This window comes from Hetaerina americana, unplaced genomic scaffold (assembly GCF_022747635.1).
Source record: "Hetaerina americana unplaced genomic scaffold, ioHetAmer1.1.p SCAF_2, whole genome shotgun sequence".
In the NCBI taxonomy this organism is placed as follows: domain Eukaryota; kingdom Metazoa; phylum Arthropoda; class Insecta; order Odonata; family Calopterygidae; genus Hetaerina; species Hetaerina americana.
Genome location: NW_027286763.1, coordinates 87,161,466 through 87,177,150, shown reverse-complemented (window position 1 = coordinate 87,177,150; position 15,685 = coordinate 87,161,466). Strand labels below are relative to the sequence as shown.

The 15,685-nt window shown below is 34.6% G+C and overlaps 1 protein-coding gene across 9 annotated transcripts in view; it reads left to right on the top strand.

The window, feature by feature from the left end:
• The window catches only part of Klc (kinesin light chain), a 120,600-nt gene that overhangs the window by 83,482 nt on the left and 21,433 nt on the right, over window positions 1-15,685 (top strand). For all 9 annotated transcript variants that reach the window (XM_071585751.1, XM_071585749.1, XM_071585750.1 and 6 more), the window contains 6 exons: window positions 1,290-1,521; window positions 2,478-2,565; window positions 3,584-3,754; window positions 8,570-8,774; window positions 10,193-10,419; window positions 12,684-12,845. In XM_071585751.1, coding sequence (XP_071441852.1) covers window positions 1,290-1,521; window positions 2,478-2,565; window positions 3,584-3,754; window positions 8,570-8,774; window positions 10,193-10,419; window positions 12,684-12,845 — 1,085 coding nt within the window. The remainder of the gene's footprint in view (window positions 1-1,289; window positions 1,522-2,477; window positions 2,566-3,583; window positions 3,755-8,569; window positions 8,775-10,192; window positions 10,420-12,683; window positions 12,846-15,685) is intronic.

The following is a 15,685-nucleotide window of genomic DNA, read 5'->3' as shown; positions in this document are numbered from 1 at the left end:
TGAAAATTATTCATTTAGGCACATTTCACCAGATAAGTCAATTTTCATGGTAACAATTACTCTGTATCACACATGACGGTTGCTTGATTTTGAACGGAAACAACTCGCACTGCATGGCTGCACCTCAACAGTTCCTTTAACTTCCCTTGTGCTAGGTGCCTACCTGATTCAGTGATATTCCTAGAGTACACGTACTTGTGCAACCTCAAAACACTCATTAGCCTGAAAATATTGGATTGGTGCCTGAATACATCATACCTTGGCCTCGTACATTTACGATAATAATCCTTAGTAAAAATTATGAAAATAGTTTTGTGAGATGCTCACAACTTGTGACATCAAACAGTCATCATATGTGTTTTAAATTATTTATGTATCAAAACTCAATTTTCTTAATCAAATGTGAATTAGGTAGCGAAATGGTTATTTTTAAAGGTAAGCATACCTACTTAGCAGAGACAATGCCATTGTAATATCCTTGTAACTTGTGTCTATCCCTTGTTCAGGCTTTTGAGTAAATATAAGTGTGATGCTTTCTTTTACTTGAAATGTGTCTGTTTTACAGAATTTAATTTTCATAAATTAATTATTTTTTTAAGACTTTTGCAAATCTGTGATTTTGTACTCACTGATATATTGTCAATGTAAACAGCATTGTTGCTTCAGTTTATTTCTCTTTCACTAGAAGCAACTTGCTTAAGTTTCAGTTCGAGACATTGACTCAAGTAAAATAAGAAATGTAATTGCCAATAAAACACCTGCTATCATGTAAACATTAGTCTGTTAATAGATAACAAGCTATGCCACTTACCCTTACATGCTATATTACATGCTAGATTTAGCTATTTTATTTCTAGTATGTAAATGTGTATTAAAAATAAAGTCAGCCAAGTCATTCCTCATGAAGAAATTATTCATCATTGCTATCAATTCTATTGTATTTCAATGCCTTTGTTAATATCAGTAATGGGACGTTTTTCATTGATTAAGTTGAATGCACTAATTTGATATGCTGTGCTGTTTTCATAACAGTTGTATAACATCAAATTTGGTTGCCATGTTGTTTATTTTACTTGCATGTGTGTAACAAGCAACTTTATTTTACTCCACATGAAAGTGAGATGATTTTTTGCTGAAATTAATGGAAGTAGAAGCTAACAACCCTTAATTGAAATTTTTTTTTGTTTTGATAATGTTTTTTGGTTGGTCAAGCTTCATTGATGCACTTTGGATACTGAATTGCTTAATATTTAAATAATTTCATCGATTTCATTTAATTTTTTCTGCAGCTGTTATGTCTCCTACGCCACCCAGTCAGTTTGCTCAGCAAGTTAATGCCGGTTATGAAATTCCTGCTCGCCTCAGGACTTTACACAACTTGGTCATACAGTATGCATCGCAAGGGCGATATGAGGTTGCAGTTCCACTCTGCAAGCAGGCTCTTGAAGACTTAGAGAAGACGAGTGGGCATGATCACCCAGATGTAGCCACTATGCTTAACATTCTTGCATTAGTTTACAGGTCAGTATGAGAAAACATTAGAATAAAGTGTGTGTAAAGCAAGGTGATGCATTGGTGTGTATTGTCTCAACTTTTCATAATGCCCCATTGCTCTTAGTTCATAGGTAGAGGTAGCCAATAATGTCAGCCTTCTTCCCTGATTAGAAATTTAAATCTTTATCCATCTTGCATTTCCCCTTCAATACTATAACTGCATCATCTACCAACATGCTTAAGCATAAATCTTTAGAACAAAGTATATCATTAATTTGAATAAAAACATACTCCTCTCGCCAATTTTCCTTGTGCAACCCTACCATTGAATTTCCATGGATTCATTTTCACCCTTTGGCTCTGTCTATTTAGAAAATTTTGAATGCTACTTGAATGAACTTCAATGCTGCAGTCTCTTTTCCTTAGTATTCCAGTTTTATAATTTATAGTTAATGAATGACTCTTTCAAAGTTCTTTAAATCTAACGTGATGGTGTAATCACCACTTCATTTAGTTCCTCCTTTCTTGTTGATAGCACTAATTTTAAGGTGCTTTCTGTGGATAATTTTTTTGGAACTCGACTGATTTTATAGGATAAATTGTTTTAAAATATTCAGAATGATTTCAAGATATTCTCAAACATCCATGTGCTCCCACCCTTCAATTATTTTAACTACTAATGGAAATTGATTTAATGAGTACAAATTGTCTGGTTGAGAGAGGTCATTTATTTTTGGAATTGGCGTTATTGTGGAGTAACTCCTTTCAATGAGCAACTCCATGGAATGCTCCAGGGTACAGCTTGCAGCATCATACTTGTTGACTTCATGAAGATTAAATTTGAATAAGTTGAGCAATCCAAGTTAGATAGTTGCTCATGTAGTTGTTTGATGGAGGTTATAAGGAATTAGAATTATGTATTTGATATTGTATGATAGCTTTGCTTTTAATTTAATTATTTCAAAATTCCTTTCATTTTTCAGAGACCAAAACAAATACAAGGAAGCGGCTAACTTATTGAATGATGCTCTTGCCATTAGGGAAAAAACATTAGGAGAAAATCATCCAGCTGTAAGTATTTAATGGGTGTGTTCCAAAAGTAATGCTATTAAAAAACCCCATAATTTGTTGAACAGATTTGCACAAACTCTTAAAGTTCTTCAAAGTACTGTCCTTGGGCCCCCACACATTTTTCCAGCGACTCTGCCATGACTGGTAGCTGGAAGGCAACAACCGTGTTTTTGCTCACTGATGACATTTTCAAAGTTCAAAACCATTAAATATTTCAAGCCATTAAACAGAGACGCTTTCCATCTATAATGACTAGAGACTTTGAAGTGACAGTGGATGGCAAATACCGTTGTTCAGGGCTTAAAACCTTTTATTAGCATAAGTTTTTATCCTGGCAACAGGTGTGATGCATTAGAATTTATCAGGGACTTTCAAACACTGAGCTTTAACAACAAGCATAATTTAGCTTTTTTCCTCGGTACATTTAGGGAAAGTGTTGTTTTAATGGCTGAATTCAGGTTTGGATATTCATTAAAAATTGGAGTTTTGAGGTTACCTGTATGCATTTGTCTTTTATATTTCTGACATCCTTTATTTCAAGTAAAAGCTCCTCAAAATTGATTTTCATGTTGGCTATTTTCTCAATCAGGTGCATCATAATTTAAAGTACGAATTTATAAGTTTGTATTATTCACTGCTTGTATTATACTATCCACTGAAGTGATGTGTGATTTTTTTGACCATTTTACCTAATCTTCTTGATTTTTAAGTAGTGTGACAGATCAGACATACTTCTGTGGCCCTCACTTACTTTGTAATGATTAATGATTAGTTCACATTATTATCTGTAGTATTTACATCCACAGATATGGATACTTAATCAATTTACTTTTTTGTCACATTTTCCCAGAGCTAAGTACTCTAGGGGATAAAAGTATTGGGTAAAGGCACATTTTTAAATAAATGCAATACCTAATACAACTGGTATTATTTCAATAAAATCTACTGATCTACTAGACTCTAATAATAATAATTGAGATTGTCTTAAATGAATGAATTGTATGTTTGTTTTTGTTAGGTTGCAGCGACATTGAATAATTTGGCTGTTTTGTTTGGAAAGCGAGGGAAGTACAAGGAAGCCGAACCTCTGTGTAAGAGGGCCCTTGAGATTCGGGAAAAGGTTTTGGGCAAAGACCATCCTGACGTAGCAAAACAATTAAATAATCTTGCATTGCTATGCCAAAACCAGGTAAGTTGCTGAGCGGTAATGCATCCATAGGTATTAATCTCTTTTGTAAGCTTATTATGCCAAAAATTGCTCTTCATTTGTACAGTGGGTCCGAACTTAATATTGAGTTTCACATTATGATAAAGTTGCAGGATGATGCACTTTGTGAAGAAGCTTGAGGTCCACTTAATAGTTAAAAACTTATGTGCATACTCCTAATTTTATTATCTCACAGGATTTGATGTGCTTTGATCACAGTTTGTTTTCACCTCTGCATTTTTACTGCATTTACTTAATGAACTCTTTATCAGGCATGCATCATATGAAATTATGTGTCATGTACATCCATGTGAAACATTCACCCTGTTTTTGAGCATCAAAATAAATGCTATGCTCTATTATTTATTATTAGGTAATTACCAATTAAGGAAGATTTTGGATGGACACAGTTACCAAGTGAATATCTACTAATAAAATGCAATACAGCATCCTACTCCACAACAAGTCCCTCTTCTTCTCTGTGTACTTCCTTCCTCCCTTCATCCCATCCAACATCCCTATTCTATTCCTGCCATATCCTCGCTTGCCTAACATTCTCCCCTCAATTAGAGTCTTCAACATACCAGCACCCAGCAATTCCTCATTTGTTTTCCTTTCCGTCCATTTCACCTTTTTCCATCCTTCTCCATGGCGACATTTCATAAGCCTCAAATCTACGTCTATCATCCTGCTTCAGTGACCATGTTTCTGTGCTGTACATAAATACGCTCCATACTGTCCATCATGAAATCATGGGATTAATAATTGAGGTGGTTTCCTGTTGCCTTTCTCAATAGTGTTTTTAATGTGATACCATCACTCAATGGCCGCCCCACTGGGGTCAGATGCCTTTGTAACCACCTCACTGAGGAACAGACATTGCGCGGACCACCTTTCATCTGGCTCCTAACCCTTGACCTATCTGGCATGGGTGACCTTACCAGGAGCAATTATCATTGCTCCCACCAGCATAGCTCTAGAGGTCATCAGAAAACACACAAGCCCTTCCACCACGTCAGGGTTGTGTTCCATGGGAGGGGCTATGCTTAAGTGTTGACAAAAATCAAGTTTTTCGCCAACAAGTTTTAATGAAAGTAAACATCTACAAGTCTTAGTTTTCATCAAATTTTCTTGCAAAAAATAAGACACATCTTCAATAATGTGGATATATTAAATATATTAGTGAAATGAATACCACAATCCTATACATTTAAAAATTAGCTTGTTGTAGAACTTATTTATACATGTTGGTTTGTCATTTAAAGTGTGATTTATTTGCATTTTCATAATGTAGGCATTACAATATCTGTGGAATTCTTTTCATTTTCTATTAACTGTTTATGTGAGAAGCTCACTATTTCTGTGGCATAGTTGTTCATGAGACAAGTCAGTTAGATATGCATGGGGATAAGGGCAGTCACTTTCCTATATAGAATTACTATCACTAACATGGTTATTTATCTCTCTCCAGTAAGTCAGTGATAGGAATGCTTTGAGCAGAGGGATATTGAAACATTGAGAGAAACAGTGAATCTGTTCACTGTGGCATAATTCAGGCAATTTACTCATGAAACGATTTCATCTAAAACATTAGAACTCTTAATCTTCAATTTTGTTCTCTTTTCTGTTACACATTGGTTACTGTAATATTAATTATTGAGTCCCCACTTGGGGGCTCTTTCAAGAGTGCCTGCATTTTTAAGACAGTATAATTTTTTATCTCTAGTTAGTCAGATAGCAAAGGAACATAGAGGGTGAGTAGGTAGGGTAATATGCTTTAACTCCACTCAGATGCATTCTACTGTACTCCTTGGCCCAAACTAACATGGTGCAGAATATCCTGAGATCCCATTATGCATATTACAATTACTCATTCTTTAGCTCTGCATACTTTCTACCTCCCTTAAGTCCCTCCAAAATGCATATTCTTTTCCTCTCTCTATCCCTATATTCTCCCCTCTCTTGCTGTCTCCAGCATTCCATTGCCTCCCCATTACGATTTTAAAGCTCTTTCTTTACACATCTTCCGAATCTACTTGGCCTTGCTTCTTCGATTGTTACCCCACAGCCATCTCTCATCCACTTCCTAGCCCAGAAGTTCCTTCCCATCCATTTTACTCCTCCATACCCTTGCCTCAAAAGTCTCCAATATTGGCCTATCCTCATGCCTCAACAACCAGTCTCTGAGCGAGCCAAAACTTTTATCAATATTAAAGTGTTTAATAGCCTTTTCTTGAAATCTTTCTCTACTCACCAAAAATTACACAAATGTGTAACTTTTCTGTTTCATATGTATGGGTGGTACCCTATGAAGTTTTCAATATTTATGACATTGATCTTAACATTATTCAATGAACATATCTCATAGCGACAGCAATAATGTTATTAAGAGGATTGACGAGCTCCAGGTCCACCTTCCTTTGAAATTTTTTCTCCTCTTGAACCATTTTAAACTGTCTTCAAGCTATGCTATGGTGAAGGACAAATTCTCATAAGTCCCATGTTGCAGGCGTTGGCTGAAGATTTGTTGAGGCAAAAGCAAAATTTCATGGCAGTTCATTGAATGTTTCATGTTATCTTCATCATTGCTGTAGGTGAAGTGAACATGCTTCAACCTGCAATAGTTGCTGCTGATGGAATACGAGAGTCAAATCAATGAAACTTGTACCACATATACATTACACATTAGGCTAAAAATGTGACAATTACTCATATACAGTGGAATCTCGTATTATGAGCATAATTCATTCCATGATATTTTGCTTAAAGCAAAACACTCATTTAGTGGAAAAAATTTTTGCATATAAATAAACATAAAATATGGTAATTTATTCCATGTCAAAATATAAATTATGTACAAGATTTATTAAAAAAGTTTTATATACATTGTTTAGGATGTTAAATCATTTTCACCTTTTCTTCTATTGCGGAATAAAGTAATCGGTAATGTGAACTCAATTTGCAAAAGCAAAAAAGAATCAAAATAAATAGTTTGTTATTTATTATACGCACTATGCCTCACAATGCCATGGATGCCGGTTTTTCTCGTTAACATCTCGAACCACGCAGGGCTCCTCTTAAATAATTTGTCAGCCATTGATGATCCTGACATCTTATTGACGAGGTCGGAGAAGACCACTTTCCCCTTCTCACAAATGATATGCTCATTGAAACTGTCACATTGCAATTGCTTTTCCTTGATCCAAATGGGAAGTAACCTTTCAACATCACTAAGGATATGTAACCGTTGCGTAGATATTCTTTTCACTCTCTTGGAAGCATCTATCTCCTAAATTTTGTCCTTGTGCTTGAAGAAAATTTAAATTATTGATGTCAACTGATTTTTTTTATGTACATACTGGATCAGCCACGCTCACATCTTGTTCCCGATTTTCAACGACTTTTTTATTCTTTTGTGGCGTTCCTCTTAACACAATTTTGGAGAAATGTGTGATCCCTAGTGACTCTTGAGATGCTAGCCGAATGTGTGTGAAGCAAAAACTGAAGTTACAGGCACACAATCACTCTGGGAATTCCCCTCTCCTGGCCACACAATATGCAAAATCATTCGCTAAGCGAGTCATTTTCGGGATAACCAATTTTGCTCATGATGCGCATTGCTCCTTATGGAGGTTCCACTGTATTAGTGATGACTGTATAGCCCACTTACTGCTACGTCCAATAAATACACGAATTGAGGCCATGAAAACTTGAGTTTGCAAAATGTAGTCTATATCTATTTTGTCCCCCTCAAAGTACCCTCCATTCATTGTTATGCCCTTATTCCATCTTCTTTTCCACTGTTTAAAGTACCCTTGGAAGTCCTCGGCAGTTAGGCTTTTTAGTTTTCTCATCGTTTTTGCTTTATTGTGTCCACATTTTCCCAGTGATGTCCCCTCATCACATTTTCCCATTTCGGGAATAGGAAAAAGTCTAGTGCTGGGCTATTGACCGCAGGTCCCATATTTGATCCCAGGTGATGATACCTATTGGCAACATCAGCTTCACTCGAGCTGGGCGATTTTTCTGGTACCAGATCTTCCTGGGAAGCCAAAGGCAGCACAGGGAAAGGCATTGGCCCCCCCTGCCCTGATAATTGAATTTCACTTGCTGTTTGGCTTATTATTGGGTGAGCTCTACCCTTGCCTGTAAAACCAAATTTCAAGTTGAAGACTGTGGTGGTATATACTAAGAATCAAATCAATCTTCTGGAAGAATTGTAGAAAATCAGTGTAACATTGGATTCACCCTATCCTATTTTCACTCCTTAAATGGTCTTATGTGATGGATTAATATCATAAAATAGGGACCTACTGTATAAAAGAGAATATTCATATTACTCTGAAATGTTATTATAGGATCACCAGTAGTATTTTTTGTGACTTTGTTAATTTTTTAGAGCAAGGAGTCTTCTCATTAGTTTTCAAAATGGTACCTTTTCATAACTTAATTAAATTTATGTAATATTTTAATTTAAAAGTTCTTGCTAATAAGGTTTAAGTACTTATGTTGAAGAGGAAGGAATTCCTTTTTTAATTTTAACAATGACATTAAATAGTGCAGTTTAGTTAAGTTTCACATTTTGACTTTTGTTAAAATTAAAGTATCAACTGCAATCTTTACACATGTGGTTTTTGTGTTCCTAGTGATATTTGACAGCATTTTAAAATAAGCCAGAGGAGAAAGCAAAATTAATTTTATCTGCAATATCTTTTTTGTTTAGATTTTTGTGGACAATTTTGATTTTTGGAAATGAATTGGCATGTTATTTATGATTTAATCAAATTTTAATTTCAGGGAAAATATGAAGAGGTGGAAAGGTATTATCAAAGAGCATTAGAAATATACGAGTCTAAGCTTGGTCCAGATGATCCCAATGTAGCTAAAACTAAGAACAACCTGGCTTCCTGTTACTTAAAACAAGGAAAGTACAAAGAAGCTGAAATTTTGTATAAACAAGTATTAACTAGAGCACATGAACGGGAATTTGGAACTATTGATGGTGAGTAAATCCCTCTACATTTAATTTCATTTCCTTATGCTAATATTTCTCCATACTTTTTTGACTCTCACTAATTCTGGCCATAATGATAAATTTCAGTGAACACTTGAAATCAATTGATTAAAGGAAGGAAAAAATATAATATCATCAACTGTCAAAGCTTTTTTCGAAGATCTATTTAAAATATTTATTAAATGGAGGTGTACAATATAAGGAGAAGTAAATTAACCACTTGAGTCTCTGGGAATATTTTCTTGCTAATTAATTCTAATGCAAAAAAATTGAGCAACATAAGATTGCCTTCAAAACATATTGTGTCTTTGGTGATTTAGAAATTATGTATCAAAATTGATGTGTAACTTTTGCATGTCAGTCAAATTGGGAATGTTTATTTAATTTATCCTCTTTTGAATATGCATTTAATTTGAATATTTGTTACTGGTGGTAGTTGCATAATTGTCATTTTGTAATTAGTAAACAGTGACTTATGTAAAATTGCACATTTTGTCAAAGTCCATTTGCATACATATCATTTCTCTGTGATAACTATTGTGGATATGATCACGTTATTTCTGTTAATTTTTTGCGCAAGTTTGTTGTGTGTGGCTAATTGCTTGCCTTAAATTTATTGCTTTGTTGCCTATTGCTGAAGCTTTAATGTTGTGTTTGAAAACGTTTATAAGTGCAAATTGTTAGTGTGAATTGTTGTGTGAAATGTGAAATTCAGTTACCAGAACTGGAAGTGTGAGTGTTTTTTTTATCCCTTTTATATAATTTTTTTAAATCATTGTTTAGAATTTATGACACTTGTAAATTGTTTCATCTGTAGTTGTACTAACTTATGCAATTGACACTATAAAAATTTTCAATTTACTTTTTTGAGTTTTCTTATTTCTCTTGATTTTTTTTTCAATCCCTGCAAAATTCAATCTCGTTAGTGTTTTTTTGATTAGTGTCTGCCTTCATAGGGCAGTTGAAATTGATGTTTTTTTGTCATTGCTAATGCTGTTCTTCATTGCTACTTGCTTGAAGAGTGTTATTGCTGAATGGGAGAGAATTTTAAATAACCCTGCATGGACATAGTTAATTATGTGTATAATATCTGATGGATTGAAAAGTAGGGAGATGTCCACAGAAATGCGTAATTTACAGGAGGATATTTTAAAATAAACATGAGCCATTCTCAAGTTTCACTGCTCACTCATGAGTGTGTGCTATCAGTACTTTTCCTCTACTTTTGTTTTAAAACACCAGACCTCAAGAAGGGTGTAATTTAATAAATGATGTGACCATTGCACCTCAGCCTAGTAGGTTGGAAACACCTCTTGAGAGAGCATGCATAATTGAATTGGCCAGAAGTCAGTCAGTGTATTTGTGAGTTGTTTCCCTCCTGCTACGGTCGTTACCTTGCTGCGCAGGAGACAACAAGCCGATCTGGCAAGTGGCTGAGGAGCGGGAGGAGAATAAGCATCGAAACAAGGAAAATGCACCGTATGGAGAGTATGGTGGGTGGCACAAAGCTGCAAAGGTTGACTCTCCTACTGTGACAACAACCCTGAAAAACCTGGGTGCCCTCTATCGTCGTCAAGGGAAATATGAAGCTGCTGAAACCCTTGAGGACTGTGCCTTACGGTCTAGGAAAGAGGTAATACACCCTCCATTGTTGAGTGACTCATGCAGTAGTGTTTATATAGAATAAAAGGGTGGCCTAATTTGTTATTTTTGATGGGCACCTATGGGTTCAGCCAAAAGTTTGGTTTTTAAGTGATCAAGAACTCAAACATTGAAATTTGAGAGCACTAGATAGCTTTCATTTGTTTTTACCTCCAAGATGAGGTTCAAGTCATGTTTATTGATTCATTTTCCATATCTTTTTTTTCTCATCTGTTTTATAATTTCAAAAATGGCAAGTTGGACAAATGTAATCAGACTGCATTGTTGATCGTGGACCTTCTTGTCAACCAGCTCATTTTAGTAATTACCTTCCAAAATATGGCAATGTATAATTTATAGACTTTTTTCAGTTGTCTGGGAGGACACCTTCCATCTGTTGATTATAATATAAATATGAATGCACATTAGAGCTGTTAATTTTATCATCATTAAATACATGTCAATTCAGGGATGGTTATCCAGTTTACCAATCACAATTATTAGTATTTTCCATCAGAAAACTCAACAGAAAATTAAGAAGCCATGGTGGAGTATTTTAATTTTTAAAGCAAATGAAGTGATAATTAGATTTCAAATTGAAGTAAATTGATAAAGTGGGCTTCAAATGCAGTATCTCTCTTTAGGTTCAATTAATTATTTTTGTTCTGCTGGATATAGTTAGTTTTTTCCTAGACAAGTGATTAAGTGGGGTGGTAAATTAAAATCCCTCAGATTGTGACAATGAATTGGCACAAGATGGTATTTCAGTGTTCAATGGAACCATTTGAATGGGTTGTAAACTTTCGATAGAACCTATTACACCATGGGAATAAGCACTTTCATTGATACCTCTTGTGGCGTTTCTTCATTACTCATCGGCTACTTTGGTGTGACAGTTTACCATTCTATTTTTTAGCCAAGAAATTACAAGTTTTCTTATGAAGCTACAGATGAAACTGATTGAGACCTGGTTGGTTCAGTAGTAAGCTACTAAGGTTTGGGCTTGGGGTAAAATTGTAGTGAAATGGATTTTTAAGTGGTGTTCCAGCTTTTACTGGAACGTTGTATTGGAGTAATTTCAAATTCAGAATCCCAAAATTGCCCCTGAAATGATTTTGAGTTGTTTGAAATAATTATGGGCAAATCTTGTTTCGAATTATCAAGCCATTTCTGAACCCCTGGCTGTCAGAACTTCATTTAGGATTGCCTTTTAAATTTATTAAAATTCATTTTAAGTTATTCTCCTCGGAGATAACTTTATATCGCGCACCCTCCCAAGCGGCTTGTATGAAAATTTTCAATGTAAATGTATTCTGGGGAAGAGTTTTTGACCACAGTTAACGGTGAGTTGCGAATAGGGCGCGTTATTTTCCATAAGAGTTCACATTCAGTTCTATTATCCTCTACCTATACTGGCGCCTTAATTATGTGAATCCCAGATTGTTTTTCTTTAAGAGTTTTTTTCTTACTCTCCACTCCCTTTTCATATCAATAAGTCTTAAATTATTCCCTTAACCTTTAAAAGAGAAAATCGCTTAAGATTAAACTTCTAAATTGAAGACCACCCAGAAGAAAGATTGAAAGGGATCTTTTCATATTTTTGGAATTTGCAAATTTCGCGTATTAGACAGTTAATCACAATTGACATAATAAGACCCAAATTCCTCATAAAGTCACTTCTCTGAGAGAGAAATATCAAATAATAGGCAATTTGGATGGCATGTATTGTTTGAATATTAAAAAACTCAAAATCCCAAATCAGAAAACCTCTCCATTTGCATTTTTCTCTTGCCTCTGGCAGATTAAAATGCAACTTATTCACATAAGGGATGCAATATGTAATACTTTTACTACACATTTTGTAGGTTCCATATCACAGAGAAGTAAAAAATTGATTATTGCACATTGCTGATGCATGCTAATTCCATCTTTGATAGACTTGATTGCATTTGATCCTACTGTAAGAATGCAAGTACATTAGTGTATGGTGATCATTGGTTGTCTAATCCCTACCCTGAAAAATATTACAGCCATGCCTCTTAGTCTTCCAATGACCTCTTTAAGTATATTAACAATCATTTTATGATTACATAATTTAATTCATGCCATCATTACACATACTTCTGCTGGGTTTTAACTAATAGGGGATCAATTCTATCCCCATGGGAGCAGTTCAAGCTCAGCCACTATTATATCAAAGTATATTTAATTTTTATGAGTTCTTAATTCTTAATGCATTTATTGTTTTTTTTCTAGGCTCTGGACATTGTCAAGCAAGCTAAAGTGGCCCAAATTTTAGGATCTGAAACAATAGCCGAGAAGCGTCGAAGTTCCGGTGCTTCTACTGGAACCAAAGATCGTAGCCGACGTGGGTCACGAGAATCGCTGGAGTCTGTACAATATGATGGAGGTGAAGAGGTGAGCCAGGGTTTCAGTCTTGTCTCTTAGATATATAATACATTTTTATGGCTAAAAATATTTGTTTTATATGAAACATTGAATATATTTCCACTCTGTTGAATGTAACTTGATATCTCTGGGCTTCAGAACTCCAGTATAAATTATGTTGATCATGATCTAATTATTTAACTCTAGAAATGTTGAGAAATTCACATTTACCCCAGTGGCATTGATCATTTTTGCTCATAATTCTGCTTGTCCATTTCACTGTCTTGTCACACCAAAGGCCATTGCTAAAAAGTAGACCTGATATGAGCCATTTATAATTCTAAATCTCTTTTAGTGATAGGTAACTTCATTTAGAGTCAAAATTATCAATGAATGGGGAAATTCATTTGTTGGATGTTCCTATGAACTCTAGTTTATTGATTAATTTGGTCATTGATCCACACCTTGAAAAGGCATTCCCTTAAGGTATCAATCAGTAATTTTTCGATAGCTTTGTATGGTCACCCAAGTATTTGCTTCCATTTTTGGGTATTCATACCAAAGTTGCCCGAATGGGCAATTATACCAAAGTTGTTCCTTAATTTTATTTGGGTGAAGCATTTATTGTATAACAATTGGTATTTACATCATCATAATTTCATGCGTTTAGCCACCACAAGGAGACAGGAGTTAGAGGAAAACAATATCAATCACTGATGGGTAGTGTTCATCGTAGTTTTTAGGGCAAGCTGCCTAGCCACAGGGAGAAAGTCTTTAAATTACTTCCTCTGAGTACACCATTTGGGCTTTTTCTTTCTATGTGATTGATAAGATAAAAAATTCCATGATTGTATTATTATCTTACATTTCACTACTTCATTTTATTCGTGGAATTATCATAAATAAAATTTTCCTCCTTTGACATCTAGTTAGGAATATTGAGTATCAATGCATCCTTCTATTTCAAGGCAGTAGAAACAAGAAATTTTATTGCGATTTGATAACTATTGCCTTGTTTAAATTATACCGCGACTCTATGAGCTTGAAGAAAAGCATTAAAACATGCTTTTCGTATAATGATTTCATCAAAACAGGGGTAACCTACTTTTCTGGAAGAAGAAATGTTTATCTTTCCTCCATTAAGTTCTGTTAATATATATTTTGCATCTTAGCTATCCTACAAGTTGTCTAAGCATTCCTGTATACTGAAACTAGGGAGATATTGAGAGGAATCCTTAAATCCCATTTGGACCTGGGGAGAATGGTATTTTATTTAATCACGAAACAAAATACTAAATATGAAATGGAAATGAGGCTTTCAATTATTGAACTAAATACGAAGCTATAAATAAATAACAAGTGAGCAATTTCCTACATAATTTTGCATGCAAATAAAAGTAGTGTAATGTCACGGAAGAAAAACTGAAAAATAATGGTGAAAACATTGCTTGAATATCAGATTTTTGAGGGGCTACAGCAGCACTGAATTTGTGGCCAACTTTTGAGGGGTAATTGTATCTATAGAGGGAATGCCTTTTAACATTATAATGATGAGTCACTTAAAATTGACCTTATCCAACATTTTTTTCATTATTTGGAGGTATTTATTAGAATTTCAATTAGTGGGAGACATTTAATAAACCCTGATTTAACTATGCCCAAAATATACAAATGTATGCAATAGTTTGGGTAAAAATGAATGTTAATTTATTATTGATTTTTATTCAGAAAATTTCTAAAAACTGTTTCAGATAAGGTTCAGAACGTTAATGCTACATTGATATTTAAAAGAAGCTTTTCCAATGTCCAAGTATGTACTTAGCTGATTTCTCAAATAATTTTTACTTTTTTAAGGATGTATTATTTTCCATATTTTGCAAGTACATGTTTTTATTGTTCTGTCAAGTTAATGCAACATATAAATATGTCTTGCATATGTGTCTACTTTCTCCAATCATTGTGATATGTTCCTGGATCCTTGAATGTTATAGTCAGTCTGATAGGAATAGTCATTTAGCTTGAAAGTTATTCTATTTCAATAGAAAAAATAAGTTTAAAGTTCTAGCTTGTGTAACAAGTAAAAATTAGTTGCCTTCAAAACACTGGAAGGAAAAATTAAAGCAGGGGTGTAAGTCCCATCTAATTATCAATTGTAATTATCTGTTGGCACTGAATTTTTGTTATTTTGAATAACTAGACAATATTGAAGAAGTAATGGGATAATTCATTACCTATCAGTATAATTCATTTGGCAACTTGGTACCAGTGACTTGCATGCTACTGAAGGTAATGATTTGGTTGGGAGAATTCATATTAAGAGGGCTGTCTAATAATTGCTGTGCTTTTCAGTCTACTGAAGGTGTGTGTTTGAATTTTGGTTAGGGTATATTGCTTTGAGGGGGGATGTAGTAGGCCAGGGGTAGAGCATTGGTCCAGAGGGCCCGGGTTTGATTCCTTGGCAGGCCTCTCTGGGCCACCTCAGCTTCCTCTGAGCTTTATGTTTTTTTGTTAACCCTAGTTACCCTATATTTTAAGAACTTTCTGGGAAACTATAGGCTGCACAGGGAAAGGATCTGGCCCCCCTACCGTCGTGGCATGTGAATATCACACACCATTGGACTTAGTATTGGGTGAACTCAAACATCACCTATCAAACCAACTTTCTGGTTGACAAGTGTGTTTATTGCTTTATGGTTTTTGTATTGTTCTTTAATTGATATTTCTTGGTCAAAACAGTTTCCCCATTTTAGACTACAGAAAATTTAAAATGAGTTAGGAATATATTAGGTCAAGGGTTGTAAGTTTGTTGTATTTATGACACTGATGACATTGAATACTGCCTGTAAATGTTGTCAACAAGTTAAGATCTA